Source organism: Morus notabilis, unplaced genomic scaffold, assembly GCF_000414095.1.
Source record: "Morus notabilis unplaced genomic scaffold, ASM41409v2 Scaffold1564, whole genome shotgun sequence".
Taxonomy (NCBI): domain Eukaryota; kingdom Viridiplantae; phylum Streptophyta; class Magnoliopsida; order Rosales; family Moraceae; genus Morus; species Morus notabilis.
This window is the reverse complement of record NW_010362183.1, coordinates 69,093-88,992: the sequence shown is the minus strand read 5'-3', so window position 1 is coordinate 88,992 and position 19,900 is coordinate 69,093. Positions and strand designations below refer to the sequence as shown.

Genomic DNA, 19,900 nt, shown 5'->3' with positions numbered 1-19,900 from the left:
TTTTCTTTTTTTTCCTTTTTCTTCCAATATATATATATATATATTCACTTTGGCTATATTATACAATAAAGACAAAATCAAGTATCTTTCCAATATTCCCATGAACAACAATGTCAAAGGAGGAAAATGACATCTAAAAATCCACATTAATTATACATAATACATACATTTGAGAAAGTGAGAGGTTTTAGAGAAACAAAGAAATAAATTTACACCGTTTAATTCTAATCTAACGGTTACAATTATCTGAACAGATCAGTCACTCATTTTATACCTATCAGACTAAAGACATTTCCTATATAAATATATATATATATATATATATATGCATAGAAGAGATTATTTAACAATGGCGTGTAGGCAACTGCAAAGGAATCACCCTTTTGATGAAAAAAGGAAAGCTGGTGAGTGTGACTGCAACGTAGGAGTAGCACGTGTCAATCCCAGTTTTAACCACTAAGGACACTCTGTGCTTCTGCATGCACTCCTCTCCAAGTTTTTTCTTTTTCTTTTTAGTGCGTTTAAATTTGATTTTAAAATAATTTTATTTTTTTTTATGAAATTAGAATTGAAAATGTTTTTGATCTCAAATAAAAATTATTTTTAAAAATGTATTTGATAGTTTTATTAAAAAATTATTTTTAATATAACAAAAAATTAAAACTTTATTTAGTTATGTAATTTTTATTTTTAATTTAAAAGCACTTTGTTAGTTCATTTAAACCACACTTATTTACCAAAAAAAGGTATCTACCTAAAATTGAAAATGAAAAACGAGTTAAATTCATTTTCAGTTTTTAAGTCATTTTACACTAAATCGAAAACCATTTTTGTTTTTTTTTTTACACTTTTTTCCTCATTAATCTCCACTTTTTTGTCTCGAAAAATGTGAAAAATGAAAACGGAATTGATACCAAACACGCTTTTTGTTTTTCACTTTTCAGAGCTAGTTTGATAGAATGAGAAAAAATAAATTACCAGTAGTTTCTTAATCTCAACCGTCGAGTTAATATTAGAAACTATTTGTTATACATAATTTTTTAAGTTGATGTGATTTTAATCAGGTTTAACGATCAAAAACTGATTTTACTGACTGAGATGTCCTACCAAAAAAGTCTTTTTTTTTCTCTTTATTTTTTATTAATGAAATTTCTATAAAAAGGTTTGTCTTTTTTAACTATCGTAGAAATTTTTTATTTAATTGTTAAATTATATTTGTAATAGTTTGATTTGTAATTGGAGCAGTTTTATATTGTTCGTTATAAACTTTCAACGTAAATACTCACATATCAAACTTTTAAAAACTTAAATTGACGGTTAAAATAACAATTCCTACCGATAAGGATGAGTCCTTCCACAAAAGATCCATCTTTTTTTCTTTTTTAGATAAGGTCCATCTTGTTTATTGGTATTAACAACATATATTAGGGCTTACATGCCATCCTCGATCCTCTCTCTACCATACTTCTACGTAATATAAAGGCAATGAGTGTAATATTACAACATAAATATTAACGTTGTAAATAGGTGTAATAATAACTAAATTATTGACATTATATACGCTCTATGTTACTACTGCGTTCAAAAAATGTTATGTTAATATTTCTCACTTTTATGTTTTACGTAAAAATAAAATTTTATAAGAATATTGATGTTGTAGAGGTGCAACAATAATGTTAGATAAGTAAATTTTATGTTATGATACATTTTAAGTGTCAATAAGTTAAATTTTCATGAGAAAAAATAATATAACAAAAACTTGAGTTATGATTCAAATTAACAAAACAAACGAACAATGATATACACGTTGTTGTGTTGTTGTTGTTGTTAGGGTGGTGAGGGTGATTTTGGAATGTGAAGCTTGTCATGTGGCCCAAGATCATCAATTGGTGGACGCTGGCTGTGGTGATTGGTCACTGATTGGTAAGCGATTGCCAATGCTAGAGCCTGCAAAGCCAAATTCACAAAATTTGCAACTTAACAAGTATATACCATTTTGATCCAAGTAATGAATGAATTTTTTCAGAAATAAAAAAAAAATGTAATGAATGACTTCAATAGTATTTTCTCATACAATTTATGAATAAAAATCCTACCCTAAGGTAAAATATATATATATATCACTTATATTACGTTGTTTCAACTGTTAGATTACATAAAAATTATGTCAGAAGCAAAAAAGGTAAATATATTAAACGGAAATTTTCATAAACTAGTTAGGCTTACAATGTGATCCTTTTGAGGGGGAGCATAAATGCCGGTGGCCACTGTAGTCCTTCTTCGAATATTGTTGTAGCTGGATATGGAATTGGAGATATTTTTAAATCCTGTTGGAACGACAATTAGGGGCAATCCAACCAGATTTCCCATACAAACTTTCTCCCAATCAGTTGCATTTCCTATGAATGCATCCACATTATTAAAACTTTGTTCCACTTCCCTAATTAACCTCCCCCGAGCTCTTTGTGCCTGTAGATAACAATATGACCAATATTGTTATTTTTTATGGAAATGCATGTTTGGGGTTAGTTTTGTTTTTGTTTTTCACGCTTTTTGAGAAATAAAAAATGAAAACGGGAGAGAAACGGTGTTTGGCACAATTAAAGACAAAAAACGGAAATGAAAACGATTTTTTGATTTAGTGTAAAATGTGAGAAAAATGAAAAATGATTTTTAGTCGTTTTTCAAATTTTTGTTTCCGTTTTCTCCTCTCTTGAGCACAGAGAGAGACATTAATAAATTTTTTTATACTGAAAACAATCTCTTGATAAAACTATCAAACGCATTTTTAAAAATAATTTACATCTGAGATTGAAAACATTTTTATTTTCTTTTTCATATAAAAAATAAAATCATTTTGAAACGAGTTTCAAACGCACCTGTAATTTCTTAAAATGTGATGGAATCAACTTTTTTTTTTTTTTTTTTCTCCTTGTCTAGCCTCAAAGAAAATTAGCATAAGAAGCCAATTACCTGAACATAATCCACCGCGGGAATCAGGCGTGCGCGGCCAAGCTCGGTAGGCCATTGATCTTGAGCTTCATACTCGTTATCGTATCCGGAGCGCTGCCACTGATCAAAGTGTGCCAACATGTCCACATCCATTGTGAAGTTGAGGATGCCTTGGACACTATCAACCGTGTAATTCAGTTCGAAAGGAACCATCTCGACGCCTTTCGCCTCGAGCACATGAACAACCTCCATTTCAGCATCCTCGAGATATCCCACCCTAAGCTTTGTGATGTCAACCAAAAATGGATCCTCAAAGGGAATGTCCCTTGATGACATATCATTTGGATCCTTTCCTCTAATGCTGTCTAGAATTATTGCACAATCTGAAGCACTTCTACAGAAAGGCCCTAGTTTGTCCTACATATTGTGCCAAACAAAAGTACAAAAAAACAAAAAAAAAAACAAGTATTAATTCCAGTCACTAATGTTAATCTCAAGACTGAAGGACATGTTATAATTTGTCATCAGGGTGATGGGTAGTTTTTAACATGTGGAATGTTTGCTGGTGTGTGGGTGTTTATTAAAAAAGAAAAATAAATAAAATATATTAATGAAAGATGTTATTTTTCATACTCTACTTAAAATTCCCCACATGATCATGAACACAAGATGATGAACAAAATTGTGAATTGAGTTAACATACGAGGCTTTCAGATATGCTCATCACGCCAGTTCGACCGATGGTGCCAAATGTAGGACGCAACGCGGTGACCCCACAACGAGCAGCAGGAAAGGAGATGGAGCCCGATGTTTCTGATCCAATGGCGAAGGGAACCATGCCCGCGGAGGTGGAGGCGGCGGGTCCAGCCGACGAGCCCGTGGAGAATTCCTCAATGTTCCAAGGGTTCCTAGTTCTTCCTCCAAACCATATGTCATCATATGCCAATGATCCTGTAACAAGCTTGGCAACAAGCACTGCCCCTGCAGACTTCAACCGCTTGTAGACCCAAGCTTCAATATCAAGAATTTGACTCTTAAAAGTTGTTGAACCCCATGTAGTTTTGTATTGGGGTACTGAGATTATGTCCTTCAAGCCATAAGGAATCCCATGAAGAGGACCTATAATTAAAATTAGTTAAATCATAGAGCTTATATAATATACATCATTATTTGAAAAAATGTGTCTCATATACTTATCATTTACTCCTCTAATCATGTAAGGTGAAATGAGTCATAGTCATATAAATTAGCACTAGAACTTTAGGGTCCGTTTGGTTCATGCATTCAAGTCACTGATTCTGATTCATTGGCGCGAACTTTGTGAGAGAAGAAATTTTTGAATTGAAATTCTTTATGAGATGAAAAACACCATAGTAGAATCAGAATCATGGGTTCAGATATAGGAGCCAAACGGGGCCTTAATTTTCTCCGTCAATCAATAGCTGTTTTGTTTACATAGGAAACTATAAATACCTAAATACACTCCTCTGGAAAGCAAATTGTCAGCCTCTTCTGCTTGCTTGTATGCTAATTCTTCAGTATAAGTCACCACAGCCTCAAGTACAACATTGTATCTGATGATGTTTAATTTTCACCCTATTATATATAGAAACAAATACATTTGATACACACATATATACATATATGTGTGTGTTTGTGTGTATTTATGTATATGACTTCATACTTAAGAGTAGCTTAGGTGGTGTTACCTTTTCAATCTTCGAAGAAAAATTTTAGTGAGCTCTACAGATGTAATTTGCTTTGTCTTAATTAGATATCCTAATTCAGGAATCTGATTATCATAAGCATCACCAAATATCAAGAGAAAAAAGAATAAAAGTTCATGATATTATGTAGATCTAAAACGAGGCAAAACTAATTTTACACATGAGAATTACCGTCATGAAAGCAATATCTTCATCATCTTGAGGCCTTTTTATGGTCGAAGAAGAAGGATATTTGAATCTTTTTGCAAAAGTTTGTTTTGCTGACTTTTCTGTTTTAGTGTCCCACTGTGGATTAAATACCAAAACTGACGGGTAATGCAAGCCTCCATTCTCAGAAGCAACTAGTTCCCTGTTTGCTCTTATTATGGGGATGTTGAACTCCTTTGCACCTTTTGCAATCTCCAACATCTAAATCAAGCAATCAAAACCCATAATCTATAATGACACTGTTATAACTTTGGGTAGAACTCATCCCCAAAAGCTAGCTTGTAGGGAGAGGGTGCCCAAATAGTTATAAACCCACATGCTAAGCCCATACTTTAGCAATGTGGGACTCAACCAGGATCTTAACATACCACCACGCTTCCGACACCGACGTCCACGGCGGCCCACTCTGGATGGCTCACTCTGGATGGCCTACTCTGGCCTTTCCAGGTCGCCCCTCCCCAGGTCGCCCCTTCCGCAACGTGGGCCTGAGGAGGAGCATGCTCTGATATCAATTGTTATAACCTTGGGTAGAACTCATCCCCAAAAGCTAGCTTGTAGGGAGAGGGTGCCCAAATGGTTATAAACCCACATGCTAAGCCCATACTTTAGCAATGTGGGACTCAACCAGGATCCTAACAGACACATATTAGTAGCTTAAATAATGCCCATGATTAATTGAACCACCATCTATATGTATGTGTGTGTGTGTATATATTTATATTTATAAATAGTGGTAATTGCGGGAACAGTAATTCTAATACCAACTTTTGTACCAATCTTGTGTTGATCTTTTTTAAATAAAATTTCATATACTACCATTTTTTTCTATTATCTTTATATTTGTGTCACTCAAAGTATAAATTTGTGTCACTTAAGATAAATCTTTACTAATTTTTACTACGCCACTTTGATGGCATAAATATGAGTTGCCATTTTAATGACTATAGAATTAGTTATAACTGAATTAGTTTCTTCAAAAGATATTGGGCCTAACTCAACCTAACAAAACCGGCTTATTAGGGGAGGATTGCCCTCACCTTATTAAGTGGATCATGCCAATATCTCCAGCCAATGTGGGATTCTAATACGCCCCCTCACGCACAGCGTGGACCATGTCAAACCGCTGCAAATAAGTCGATATTGGGGGACCCAACATTGCAAAACTGGGCCTGCTCTGATACCATTTTACAGAAATCAAAGGATATTGGGCCTAACTCAACCTAAAAAAACCGGCTTATTAGGGGAGGATTGCCCTCACCTTATTAAGTGGATCATGCCAATATCTCCAGCCAATGTGGGATTCTAATACCTAACTTAATATTAAGTGATGTAATAATCTTTTGAACACTTACCAATAAAAGAATAATAACTCAAATTTGGCATAAAAGAGTTGGGATTAGAATTAGTGTTCCTATATATGAAATATTGACCTTGGTATGGTTGAAGAAGGTGGCATCAAATAACTCAAATGCGCTTTCAAGAGAAGAGCAACCTCCTATTTTGGCTGGACATGTTGAGTCCTGTTTGTCACACAAATATAACGAGAAAGATAATATTAGTGTGTTGGGCTTGAAATTGAGAGGTTTGAATTTTGATTCAAAGAAGAGGAAGAAGGTAGGGAAATGGGTATTAGTGTTTAGTACCTTTTGATGGGAAATAACAGTTTTCCAATTGCAACAACTCCAGAAAAACCCCAATAATATCAAAAGTGACGCAAAATAATAAGTAATGGAAGTTGTAATCCCTGCCATTGAAGCACCTGACTGTGGAAATGAATGAAGAGAGTCCAGGAAGCAAATGAATGAACTATATTCAGCAATGTATCGAAAAAAAAAAAAAAAACAAAGCACAAAACAAAAACCAATTGGTTTTTGCTAACGAATGAGAGAACAAAAACAAAAGACTAGACAATCTAAGTTCTCTAGTTTGAGCATTGGTTTCTCGTCTCCTGAAAAGAAGACTTGGAAAAAGTAGGAGTTCAGATCCAAAAAAAAAAAAAAAGAGAGAAAAAAAAAAGGAAACACAGGATTCTGAGAACAATTTCATAGCCAAATGATCAATCTTTCAAACTCTAAATCTGAAAGTGTTATACAGTTATGGTCAAGGAATTGCAAAGAAGAAATGGATCTTACCTGCTCAGATTTTCCAATTGAAACTCCAGAAATCTCCCAATAATAAGAGAAGTGACATAGAATTGACTACTCTTACTGCCCATTTTTTTTATGTTATTCTCCGCAAGTTGTAGCCAAGCACGTTTTAGATTTTTTGGAATTAATTACGAAAGTTCTCCGTACCATTTTCACGGTTAATCTTTAAAATGTAATATATATTTTTTTAATTTGACATTTAATTTATTATTTTAAAATTTTTTTGATAATATTATAGTTTAAAATTTAATTTGAATTTAAACTAATTTAAATATTTAAATAAAAAACCTCATAATTTTTCTTTATATTACCAAAAAAAATTTATAAAATTTTAAACTTACATTCAACTAATAATAGATGTACTATAATTAAAAGTTTAAATTTAAATTAGTTTTAAATTTAAATTAAATTTTAAACTATAAAATTATTAAAATAACAAATTACATTTCAATTTTTCTTAAAAAAACCTAAGGAATTAGGTTTTTTTGTTAACATTTTATTATTCAGGAGAATGCATGTTACGTTTCAAAGATTACGAGACAAAGTGTTACAAAGGGTATAGTTCAGAAAGAGTTCTTGTAATTAATCCTTTTTTAAATTTGAATTGAATCTAACGTCTAATTAGCACCCGTTTGGTTTATTGGTTTGAACTTTTTTATTTAAACATAAAAACTTAAATAGTGTAGTTTGAATTACAATTCAAATTGGTGTTTATATGTGTAGTTAAAATTTTAATTTAAAAAAGAATAAAATTCAAATTTGTTTTTAATAGGTGTAAAAAGCATATTGAGTGAGCACATTTTTACTGTTTAAAAATAGTTTGAACAGTTGAACATAAAGGGAGAGTTATACTCTAAGCCCTCGTTTAGTTCGCTGGTTCGACTTTTATTGATTTGACCTTTTTTGTTCAAACATAAAAATTTAAACTATGTAGTTTAAATTGCAGTTAGAATTGACATTTAGATGTGCAGTTAAAATTTTAATATGAATAGGGTACAAAATTTGAATTAGTGTTTGGTAGGTGTGAAACGCAGAGAGAGTGAACATCTTTTTACTGTTAAAAAATGGGTTTAAAGGTTGAATTTAAGGTAATAACTAAATTCTAAGTTTAACAATTTAACTCAGTTCAAACGAAAAATATAATTCCGGCTACGTGCTTACTAAACACAAGTTTAAATTCGAACTGAGCTGAACTGAGTTAAACCAGTGAAACAAATGGGGATTAAGTTGCACAGTTTAACTTAGTTCAAATGAGGAATATCATTCAAATGCATGCTTACCAAATATGAATTCAAACTGTGCTTTTTATTTGAACTTAGTTGAACTGAACTAAACCAGTGAAACAAACGGGACTTAATCTAATATAACGATGAGATAGTTTCAGTATAAATAAGATTATTAAAATGATTTTATTTCTTTTTAGAATTTTCTTTTGCAACGGTGAAAATAATTTTATTCAAATGTGTTCCTATTTAGTTACTCTTTTTTTAGACAAAATTGATGAACTTACCTTGGAGTGCATATGATTTTTATCCTTTATTATTCATTAATACTATTTTGATTAATATAGTTATCATTTATTCGACTAAAAAGAGTATTAATCAGTAGTAATAAATAAAAATCTAAACCCATACATTTTAAAATGACATTTGTCTCGTTTTTCCTATTTTATGTGTAATTCCTATCATATCAAAATTTATAGTTATACATATCTAACAATCTAACAATATATAAAACAGCCAAGTGTTTTTTTCTGCACCCCTAAAATTGTCATGTGACAACCCCTCTCCATTTGCTTTTTTTCCTTTTTATTTTTATTATTATTATTATTTTGTACATGCTTTGTTTTCTTATTTTTTTATTTTGTGAATTTCTTTTGCAGTTTAATTTTTTACTTGGTTTAATTCTATTTCGATATTATTTTTTAAAATACTTTTTTTTCTCTTGTGCTCTAATGAATGAACTTATCTTCTAATAAGATACATGTTTTAACACGAGATCAAACTTACACAATTATTATCTATGAACATAACTCGTGACTCAACTAATAAAATATAAAAATTGTTGTAAAGTAATATAACTCTTAATCCATTTTTTGAATATATACATATAATTTTAATCATTTTTTAAAACAATCATTTTGAAATTACAGGGCTCGTTTAGTTCGCTGATTCGAGTTTTTAATTCGAGTTGAGATGTGATGTTATGTGAGAGCTTTTTACTGTAACAAAAAAGTTAAATGTGATGGTTTCTGAGAGCTTTTTACTATAATAAAACTCGAATCGGCGAAATAAACGAGGCATTTGAAAGTAATACTTCCATGTATTTATAAACAATGGATTTACTTTGTTTCAAAATGCGTTAATTGTCCCATAAAATATAATATTGTAAATTTGTTAATTGTCCCCTAAAAATAATATTGTAAATTTGTAATTGAGTGGGTCAATATATCCTCACATAAATTGACACGTACACGTTTTTTTTTACAAAAAAAATTGTGCTGTGTTAAGTTGTATTATTTTATTAAAAAAATAAAAACTAAAATCTAAAAAAAAAAAGAAATAACCATAATAAACGGGAGCTTTTCTTATCAGCGTAAAAAAATGAATTATTTCTTTATTTTTAACTGTTAAATTTATATTAAATAATTATATATTTTATATATTTTTTTAATTTAATGTAATTTTAATTTAATTTGACAAGACTGCGTCGTTGAGACAAACTCACTGAAAAAAAATAAAAAAAATCAACGTAGGAGGATGAAGTTTGCGCGGGAAGGAACCGAAGTTGAGTGGTTTGTTTAAAATTCCAATTACCGCTATTTCAATCCCTATTTTTCTTTCAATTCTCAACCCTGATTCTCTCTGAATTCATTATTTCATTTATTTTTCATCGTCAATTTATATTCATCGATTAATTCCTTATTTTTTTTCTGTCAATTTATTGTTCTTCCTCCATCGTTAATGGCGGATTTCTCTTCACCAGACAATAATTATCCTTCTTCTTCGTCGTCATCATCATCATCATCATTTTCGTTTTCCAAACCAAACAGCAAGAGAAGAAGAATCGGAGATCGCCACATGGAAACCACAAACCCTAGCAGCATTGCGGTGGTGGAGTTGGAGCATCTCGGCCTCCCTCTTCTCTCAGCGAAGACCGCCTCTCCGGCCGACACCCTCCGTCTCCGTCCCCGCCGCCGCTACTCCATCGGCCGAAGCCGCCGCCGCTCCGACTTCCTCTTCGTTGACCGCCGCGTCGGCCGCCGCCACTGCCAGATACTCTTCCACCCTCGCCTTCGCAAACTCTATCTCCAGGAGCCTAGGGATAGGGCTTCTCTTAACGGAGTTTACGTCAATGGCGTCCGGATCGTGAGAGGCCGTGCCGTGGAGGTTTCTGCTGGCGATGAGGTATCGCTCGTCTGCGCGAATCGGAACTGTAGCCGACACGGTGGTCGCGTCGGGTTTGTCGTCCGGAGAATCGTCTTTGAGGAGAGGATTCCCCGCAGCACTGGCCGGCGAGGACTATCGGATTCGCATTCGCAATCGCAATCGCAATCGCAATCGCAATCGCAAGGAACCGTGTCGAGCCGACGGGGATTCAAGAGAGTTTTCGCTTCCAAGGTTGACGACGATATCGCCTTTTCCTTTTCTGATTCCAAATGCGAAGACCTAATCTCTAGGGCAAGACGTTTGATTAATCAGTACAAGGAGATATTGCGTAATGATAGTTTGAATGTACAAAATCATGACGTGGTACCTTCTGAGACTGCTATTAGGGACGATGATCCAGAGAAATTGCCTGTGGATTGTCGCCATTCTTCTTCCGATGGTGCTGTGAAGATGAACATAAGTCCGCCTGGGAAGAAGTTTTACTTGAATCGCCTGGCATTTATGGAGGACGATTGTTCTTCAGGTCATGGCACTGAAAGCATTTCCTTGCAGGAGCTTCTTCATCCTGTTGAAAGCATTTCGCAAATGTTCATTGCAACTTTTACTAGTGATATTTTGTGGTAATGTACCAAAAATCTATCTGCCTTTATATATTTGTGGCAATTCTTGTGTATGTTTAATTGTACTTAATCCATACAAATTTCAACATATTTCAGTTATAAAGAAGTGGACTTATTTGTGTTTTATCACATTCCCAAAACTCCCTTTTCAATTCCACAATCTCTAATTTGAATACCGATAGCATTTGACACTCCATTATTTTTGTAATCTCTCAAGATATATGTATATTTTTTTTGTTGTAACTCGTGGTCTTTGGTGGGCTTTTCCTACTCCTATATGATTCTTAGTGGGCATACACGGCCTTTGAGAGCTTGTAATTGTACAACCATATGACAGATAATGGAATAGATGATAACTTGATCATTTCTTTCTATCTGGTTTGTGCATCTCTCTTTTTGTTCTTACAGTGCAAACTTTATCTTTCTATATATTTTCTTTTATTTTTATAACAATGTTTGTGTTTTGTAGGTTTTTGTCATCCTGTGAGATTCCCAGGCATCTGCCTGTGACAGTTGCTTGTCATAATACTGGGAGATGTTGGGATACTAGCCCTGAGAAAAGAACTTCTGTTCCTTACCCAGATTTTCCTAACCTAACGGTCGTGTGAGTATTATTTCCATGTAGTCCATTATGACCATTACTTCATTTATTTGAGCTCAAAATAACATGGGCATTGGATTGGACTCACATCCTTAGAAATTTTTTGTGTAATCTTTCTATTTATTGCATTAGGTATCCCCTATTTCCTGAAGACATAGCTTTTGGTAAAGACTCGAAGAAACGAGGCATTGGTTGTCATCATCCAAAATTGTTTGTTCTACAGAGGGATGATTTCCTTCGTGTTATAGTTACTTCTGCAAATTTAGTGCCATCACAGGTGATTACTTTAAGGTCTTTGTTTCTACATTTTGGAAATAGTAATACTATATGACGTAATGCCAAATATGTTTCAGATGCTGGGTTTCAAGATATAGTCCTAACTAACACTATGACGGGTCCTATCTGGCTAGACATATAGATATAGTGGTTATTTAATGCATTACATGCGCAAGTAATTTTAATTTGGAATGATCAGTCCTCCAAATTGGAAGAGATTTAGAGGATATCATTAATTATGAAAGGATAAACCTAGAAAACTATAGTAAGGTAAGCCTATACAATCTATATTAACCAAATAAAAAGGGACCAAGGAACTGAGCGTTACCGTGTTTTGTTTTATTCTCCCTCAAACCAGTCATGAATGAGCTTCACAATAATAAATGCGCAGAAATGAAAAGTCATCCTCTTCTAAAAACTAGTATCCTTCATCTAATCCTTTTCTTTTCCTCTTTTTATTATTATTATTTTTTTATCACCGCCATAGGGTCACTCTAATTCCCAATTTGTCTAACCATTTCCTAAGCCATGTTAATACCAGGTATAGAACACTCGATGCAACTGAGCTTGTGCAACTTTTACTTTCCACGTTCATATAAGCGTCCCATTTTTATTTTTAGCAATAATAACCATTTTCCCATGTGCTCCAATGTTGTTTGAACACCACATAGAATTGGACGGAAAGCTTTTGATTGGCTAAATTAAACTCTGATTTCCCCCGCAATCCTTTATGTGTTTGGATGGTAGTGCTGATTTTTTCTTTGACTTCAGTGGAATGCTGTGACCAATACCATCTGGTGGCAAGATTTTCCTGTCAGAAGTTCTCCTGATTTGATGTCTCTTTTTACTCAAATTCACGCTCGGGATGTAAATCAAGAGTCAAAGTCTGATTTTTGTTCTCAGCTGGCTGGTTTTATGGCATCTCTTCTGACTGATGTACCCAGCGAGGCTCACTGGATTTTTGAGTTGACAAAGTATGACTTTGGAGGGGCAATGGCTGATTTAGTTGCTTCGGTACCTGGAATTCATTCTTACAGAGCTCCCAGTATATTTCCACCCATGCACTTCTCACAAGTGAGCACTTCTATTCCAGTTGTTAAACCTACTTCCCTGTATTTCTTGCTTCAACTGAAAATTATATCTGCAAGATGAATATTGCCTTAACAGCCCCTTGAATATTCGCAATTAGCATGTTTACCTATTTGGATTTTATCGCGCCTTTCCCCTGCTAGATATTGTCAACAATAATTTAATTCTAGTTAAATGGGGTTTTGATGAAACAGCATCTTTAATTGTGTAATTGAACACTCATGACTTGGTGATTAGGGTGCGTCACTGTCATCTGGTCTCAAGTTCCTTGGTTCAGTTGAAGCATCTGTGGTTGGTCTAAGCTACCTCTTTCACAAAGCAGCAGATTCCAATGGTGCACAGCTTAAGAAACTGGCTTCTTTCTTGGGAAAATCATTTGAAAAGGCAGATGGTTTTTCGAAGGTTGTTCTAAAAAGAAACAAGAGTATTCCTGCGGATGAAAATGCTGTGAGCATTCTTGTCCCTAGCACAAATGAGTTCCCCGGTGAAGGTGAGTTCTAACTGCTTGGTTATTGAACCTCTGTTAGACATGCTTTTGAGTAGAGCATGGTTAGACAAAGGTGAAAGGGCTTTTGCCATGAAATGATCTATTGTATTAGCACTGGGTATTGTGCCTTTATAGTCAATGCTAATGGAAAGAATTATAAGTTTTGAGTAGTTAAAGTCCAAATGTACTTAGATTCTTGCTTTATTGTGAAAAGAATTTCTAAGCACTTTTTTTTAGTGGGTTCTCTTTGAAGTCCCATTTGGCTTCCCCTTGGTTGAGTGCCTTCTATAGATCTTTTTCTAAATAGATTCGTTTTAGGTATTTATGTAAGTTAGCTAATTTGTGTACCACTATAAATCTTCCACTAACTGGGCTTGTTCTTTTAATAATTTGTATGTCGCACATTTATTCTCTCTCTTTCCTCTCCTGTCAATATTCATATTGGTTTGTTAGAGAAGTAATTTATTCTCTCTTGCACCAGACTGCGTTCAACTTGGTTTTCTTCCCAGAAAGGTTGCAAAGTGGATCTCTCCACTGTGGGATATTGGGTTCTTCAGGTTCTCTGCCTATGTTTGTCAGAAACAAGCCCTCACGGCAGCTTTAGGAGGAAGCAGCAAGAAAGTTTCACTGTCAATACATGTGTCTCAGGCATGGTATTTTTGGATTTAGTGGACATGTTTTATATTTAAAGATACTCAACTTGCTACATAAAATGGATCAATGACCTGTTTAGGATTTTTAAGGGGCAGATGATAAATAAATAACAATTACTTGTCCAGGGACCAAACTTTGAGGATATTACAAAGCTGATGCAACCAGAACATGTTGTTGCACTATGCTCTATGGTGGCTGCAATTCAAAGGTGTACAGGCCTCTGGCGACTACAGGAGGTAATGGTAATCTGGTTGAAGAATGAAGCTTTTCACATTTTAAGCTACAAAACATTTGTCTTAATAGTAGTATAAATAGGGGGTTTAGTGGCTGGAGAGGGCTTATGTCTGAATTGTGAGAAGTGTTTAGGTACTTTGCACTGCCTTGAAGGTCAGGGGTCCTCGAAAGCACCCATTCTATCTTGTATTTTCCATTTTCAATCTCGTTAATGAAGTTAAGACTTCTGGGTTTCTAACATTCCTTTTTGCTACCACCGCCTGAGACGCAACTTCCATCAACCAAAAAGCACCACCTAAGTCAAGACTAACCTCGAAGCTGGCGACTCGATTTCCCTCTGTAATTTTGATACTTAGCCCATAATCTATAATATGTAAAATTAAGACCTTATGTTTGGTCCTAAAATCTTGATCACAATGCTTGTAACTCATTACGGACTATCTAAGGATTACTAACCATAAGACTCGGACCTTAGAATTCTAGAGAAAAGGGAGAGCATCTCTCTCTAGACATTCAGGTCCCCACCTTTTCTTCTTTAAAACCACTTAATTTTGTTTATTATGATTCTATTTACAACATTCTTCAGTACCTTAATGATTTCATTCTTTCCTATAGGTTTTAACTCGATATAAATGGCCCGAACACCTCGAGTCTGATTTTATTTACAGTGAGTATAGCCTGCACAGTGTTTGTATATTTCTATAAGAAGATCAAAAGTCACATTTGTGAATGAACAAAAGAAACCTCATCTGTTTATTTTTTTCACCTGGCGCTTGTGCTTCATTCTCAAGGTGCGTCCTCAATTGGGTCAATCAATTCAAGATTTTTAGCTGCCTTTTCAGCCGCTGTAGGAAAAACATCATTGCAATTTGACTCAGAAGAGTCTGATCCAGAGGTAATCAAACAATATTTAATTTGTTATTGATACTATATAGTCTTGGAAACTATATGATGTAATTTTTCATCGAGTCTGATGTTGTTGCTGCTCTTGAAAGTGGGGCTGCTGGAGTGCTAGTCAGGAATTACAAAATCCATCCATTAGAATACTCTTCCCAACCATTAACAGAGTACAAAATGCATGTAAGGGAGTCTTGCCTTCAAAACGTATACTTTGCTTCTCTGAGGTATGTATCCTGACTATGTTCTCATCAGCTTGAAGTGATCATAACTTTTGTTTATGTTCTTATATGTCAATATGGGTCAAAACGACCCACTTGCTACTTGGAATTTATTGTAGTGGAAGTGAGGGATGTTAGATAATTGATTGCACTCTCTCCATATGTCAATTTTGTTTTCAGACTGTATTCTCCTAGCCTCAAAAAGATATAACAGGAAGATTTAAAACCACCGTATTATTGTCCTTGCACCTCTGTAACTCTTCATGATCTATCTTGTGATGATGATTGGTGGAAGTTTAGTATCTGCGGCAAGGAATTTTATGGTAGTACTAGCATTTAACACATGGCATGACTCATGATATATAAACATATATGTGTGTGTGCGTGTGTGTGTGTGTCATTAGTTAAAGTGACCATAACATGAATCATCCATTAAATTTGAATAGTGCATTACCTGACACATGGATAATTAATTAATCTCTCGATTTTCAGCACTGACTATTTACTATGCAGAGATCATGGGAAAGACTGCGAACTGTAGACATACTTCATGATGCAATTCCTCATCCCAGCCATAGAGTTGGGCATCCAATGCATATCAAGGTAAGAATATTTATATACTCGTACCTTTATGCATTATGTAGAAAACATATTCTTTTCCATATAGATTTATTTTTTTTCTTAATTTTCGTACTTTACGATGATTTTTATTAGACAAGCCATCTCCTTGTACTATAATATACAAAAAAAAAAAACGATGATTTTTATTAGACAAGCCATCTCCTTATAAAAAAAAAAAAAAAAAAAAAAAAAAAAAAAAGACTGGCTGGCTATAATCTCCCATTCTCTCCTTTCTTGAGTTCCAGACCAAGTGTTCTATCAAGACAGCAACAAAACTGTTGCCTTTGAGGAAATCAGATGACAAACTTCAGACATGGGGATGGAAAATTTGTTACATCTTTATTTTTCCTTTCTCTTCTTTTTTGCTCGGGAAAATGGCTTACTTGAGCTGCTTTTTAATTTGAACAATTGAACTTTACACTTTCTTTCTGTGTACTAGATAGTTCTACTTCTTCCTGTCCCATAACTCTGGTTGGTTTCTCCTACTGCTTGTTGAATTTAGCGATTCGAGATATTTGCGTGTAGGTGGCACGAAGGCGTTTTAAGTCCAGGACTGATGCATCTGCCTTTGGTTGGGTTTATTGTGGGTCACATAATTTTAGTGCAGCTGCCTGGGGACGACCAATTCCTAATCCATATGGTGCAGAAGTGGATGAAAAAGGGAGACCCACTTCTTCTTTGGGTGTCAGACTTCACGTCTGCAACTATGAACTTGGGATTGTTTTCATCTTTCCCCCAACAGAACCAAAGAGTAACGCCAGTAAGAATAGCATTAACTTGGATGGTATAGTTATGCCATTTGTTGTGCCTGCTCCAAAATATGGACCAACAGATAGGCCAGCGACAGCAAGGGCTATGAGAGAGGCATTAGCTGCAATCAATGAACGAGGGGCAGAAAATCTTTCTGAAGTAGAAGAGGTTTCAGATGAAGATGAATCAGCTGAGGAAACTAGTTTCGTTGCAGAAGAGAAGGAAGAGGAGAAAACTTATGCCAATGTGCTCTGGAATCAAATTGACTTGTCTTAGAGTTGAGTCAGAAGAACTCTTTACAAGTTTTCTGTTCTATAAATGAGGGAGTTCCTGCTTATCTTTCATATGGTAATGACATTCTCTAGTTTTCTAGAGGTGGAGAAGTCTGTGTCATTAGGGATCTGTTTGAGCGGCATCTAGCTGTGTCATGGAACATAATGAACAATGACGAGTAACTCATCTCGATTAGCAAGGACTTCTCTTCTCTGGGCCCTCTTATTGGATGTATTCATCAAGGATCTAAGCTAGTTACCATGTCTATGAAAACTCATCTCCTAGGCATAGATTAAAGTGGCCATCTTCTGCGAATAGAGCTTTGAAGGAGGGGGGAAAGACTACTTGGGAAATATTGTTCTTCCACTCTTGCCTCTTGCAGAACAGATTTTTATTGCATAATCATTCTGTAGAAGAAATTTCCGCCCATGTTTCCTCTTTGTGCTCGCACACAACACTACCAAGATTTGGCTTGATATCTGGTCTGGTTATATGATTTCTAATCTGGTTAATATTCTTTTGGAAGCGAGAAGCATAACACATATATCATTCAAAGGACTGTTGGAGCATCCTGATGTTTGGAATGAGATACTGAATCTGTGTCCTTAATGACCTGTTGGATATTTCAATTTGGACTAAATCTGCAAATGGGAAGGTTTCTTCTTAGGATGCGTAGGATAATCCCGAGATTGCTCGTTTCTCATTCCCTTCTTATCTGTGTTTTTTTGCAAGTGTAATGAAGATAAAGGGGATAATTTCTCGTATTGCTCGATCAAAATCCGAAGAGAATTTACATGAATGAATGAGGACATTCGAAGTCTAGAAAAGAAGGTTTCAACATTCATATCTTTCTGTTCGGGATTTCTGTTGTTTCTAGCTGTTGGAACTTGGGACATTATTCCTGAAGTAGGAAGTCCTAGAACTGAAGCTGAAATGCCTAATATGGCTATAAAAGTTTTTTCTGCTCCGATCTTGGTCAATGAGTACCTATCAAGAGGGCCATTCGATTTTTATTGCCATTACGTTTAAAAGCTATTCCAGGAATCCAGGTAAATCTGTCAAATATAGTTTAGTTTGATGATATTATCCTCTTTATGAGTGGACTCAATGGCATAGATTTTTAGGGGCTTTTTATATTGGATTTCGGAAAAATTCTATGTGCTTTGCCTTTGCTTTGCTGACTTAAAGGCCATTTTTTTATTATTTGGTAAGCTGAGATAAAGGCCAATATTATGGACGTTTTAGCCGTCCGTAAGAGCTGTTTGCATTTGCAAAGTTTCACATGTGGATTCAATACGTTTTGCAGTTTATAGGCTTTCATCTTTTTCCTTTGCAAATGAATCGTAAATGTCACGTCCCTACAATCATTTACAACATTTTTTTTTCCTCTTCCGGAAGATTTGCAGTTTTTTTTTCTTTCTTTCTCTTTTTTTTTAAAGACATATTTTTCCTCTTTTAGAAAACATATTTCGCCAATTGCGACTTCTCCTTCCCCATCTCTCTTTCCTGCCAATTATGAATTGTCACAGTCAAACAGAATCAGATTTTCTCTTGTTGACACCTGACGCCACCTTTTCCTTGGTTTTTTTTTTTTTTTTTTTGCTGAATGTTGTTTGTGTTCTTTAAAATTGGCCGTTCTATTTACTCTTGGAATTTAAAAAGAGGTATAACTTCCTAGCTGATTAGTTGGCTAAAATATGGTTATACGGAAGAGTGAGACGACATGCAACAGAAAAACAAAAGAAACTATTATTCTTTTGCATTTTTGAGTTACGGTGACTTGAGTGATAATCTTGATTTGAGTTTGAGTTATAACTTGAGTTGAAGTTGTAACTTGAGTTTGTGTTTGGATATGCACATTTGAGTTATGATTTGAATTGAGAATCTTTTTGAATTTGTATTTGAATGGGTTAAAACTTAAATTTATAGTTAGATAATATTTTAATAAAAATTCAATAGTGATAACAAATTTTAATAGGATATATGAGTAGAGTTTTATTCGTCTTTTCATTGTAAATGCATAAAAAATTATTTTAATCAGAATTAAAACGAAAAAATTATGATATTTTTAATAATAAAAAAATATTATTTATTAACTTGAGTTTGAGTTTATGAATTCGAATTGAAATACTTAAACTCAAATTTAATCATAAATTTAAATTCAAATTCAAATTTTATAAAAAAAATAAAAATTTAAATAAAATTATAACTTAAGTTCTCTTGACAACTCCGAATAAAATCAATAAAAGAATCCCATTTTTGATTGGGATAAGTGCATCAATTTTCTGTGTAGGGCAAGGAAAAAGCCCGTCTTTGTCGATCCTACAGAACTTGAATAAAGATGTTTTGGTTTTATTTTTGGGATTTCCCAAATTCTCTACTCAGTGGCGTGTCGTATTGAATGAAGTAAGCTCTGTCTCTCTGTTTGCGAGGATTGAATAAAGTAATCTCACATTATATAATAAAAACATTCTTTAATAGGTAAAAGACAATTTTTGTTTTTTTTTTTTTTTTTTTTTTTTTTTTTTTTTTTTTTTGCTAGAGAGTTGAATAAAGTAACCTCTTATATCATATAATTAAAAAGACTCTTTAATAGGTAAAAAACAATTTTTGTTAGTTATATTTACGTTAAATTTATACTCTTTTAATTGTTATATGACGATAAATTATACAATTTCAAAGTTGCCAATTAATGTTGATTCATTAATACTTAGTTCTTTTCCAAAAAAATAAGGAAAAAAAAATAGTGCGTAGT

The 19,900-nt window shown here is 34.0% G+C and overlaps 2 protein-coding genes across 2 annotated transcripts; one reads left to right on the top strand and one right to left on the bottom strand.

Moving 5' to 3' along the window:
* Positions 1 to 1,662: 1,662 nt before the first annotated feature.
* Positions 1,663 to 7,079, bottom strand: LOC21394847 (glutamyl-tRNA(Gln) amidotransferase subunit A). The gene is made up of 10 exons (XM_024167637.1): positions 7,019 to 7,079; positions 6,530 to 6,649; positions 6,317 to 6,406; positions 4,851 to 5,087; positions 4,662 to 4,744; positions 4,426 to 4,526; positions 3,656 to 4,071; positions 2,974 to 3,369; positions 2,227 to 2,469; positions 1,663 to 1,947 (listed from the first exon to the last, which is right to left on the bottom strand). The coding sequence occupies exons 2-10, from the start codon at positions 6,635 to 6,637 to the stop codon at positions 1,828 to 1,830; spliced, it is 1,794 nt and encodes a 597-aa protein (XP_024023405.1). The 5' UTR covers positions 6,638 to 6,649; positions 7,019 to 7,079; the 3' UTR covers positions 1,663 to 1,827.
* A 2,917-nt stretch (positions 7,080 to 9,996) lies between these two features.
* LOC21394846 lies at positions 9,997 to 17,158 on the top strand. The gene is made up of 12 exons (XM_024167643.1): positions 9,997 to 11,042; positions 11,512 to 11,646; positions 11,776 to 11,920; positions 12,691 to 13,011; positions 13,273 to 13,498; positions 13,977 to 14,143; positions 14,275 to 14,385; positions 14,999 to 15,050; positions 15,175 to 15,278; positions 15,379 to 15,507; positions 16,015 to 16,104; positions 16,648 to 17,158. The coding sequence occupies exons 1-12, from the start codon at positions 9,997 to 9,999 to the stop codon at positions 17,146 to 17,148; spliced, it is 3,027 nt and encodes a 1,008-aa protein (XP_024023411.1). The 3' UTR covers positions 17,149 to 17,158.
* Positions 17,159 to 19,900: the final 2,742 nt, after the last annotated feature.

Coding starts and splice junctions, on each gene's coding strand:
- LOC21394846 (XM_024167643.1), top strand. CDS start 9,997: ATGGCGGATTTCTCTTCACCAGACAATAATTATCCTTCTTCTTCGTCG. Junction 13,012..13,272: donor AAGTGAGCACTTCTATTCCA/GTTGTTAAACCT, acceptor TCTGGTCTCAAG/TTCCTTGGTTCAGTTGAAGC. Junction 14,144..14,274: donor TGTCAATACATGTGTCTCAG/GCATGGTATTTT, acceptor TTACTTGTCCAG/GGACCAAACTTTGAGGATAT.
- LOC21394847 (XM_024167637.1), bottom strand. CDS start 6,637: ATGGCAGGGATTACAACTTCCATTACTTATTATTTTGCGTCACTTTTG. Junction 4,745..4,850: donor AAGATATTGCTTTCATGACG/GTAATTCTCATG, acceptor TATGATAATCAG/ATTCCTGAATTAGGATATCT. Junction 2,470..2,973: donor CCGCGGTGGATTATGTTCAG/GTAATTGGCTTC, acceptor TGTTATCTACAG/GCACAAAGAGCTCGGGGGAG.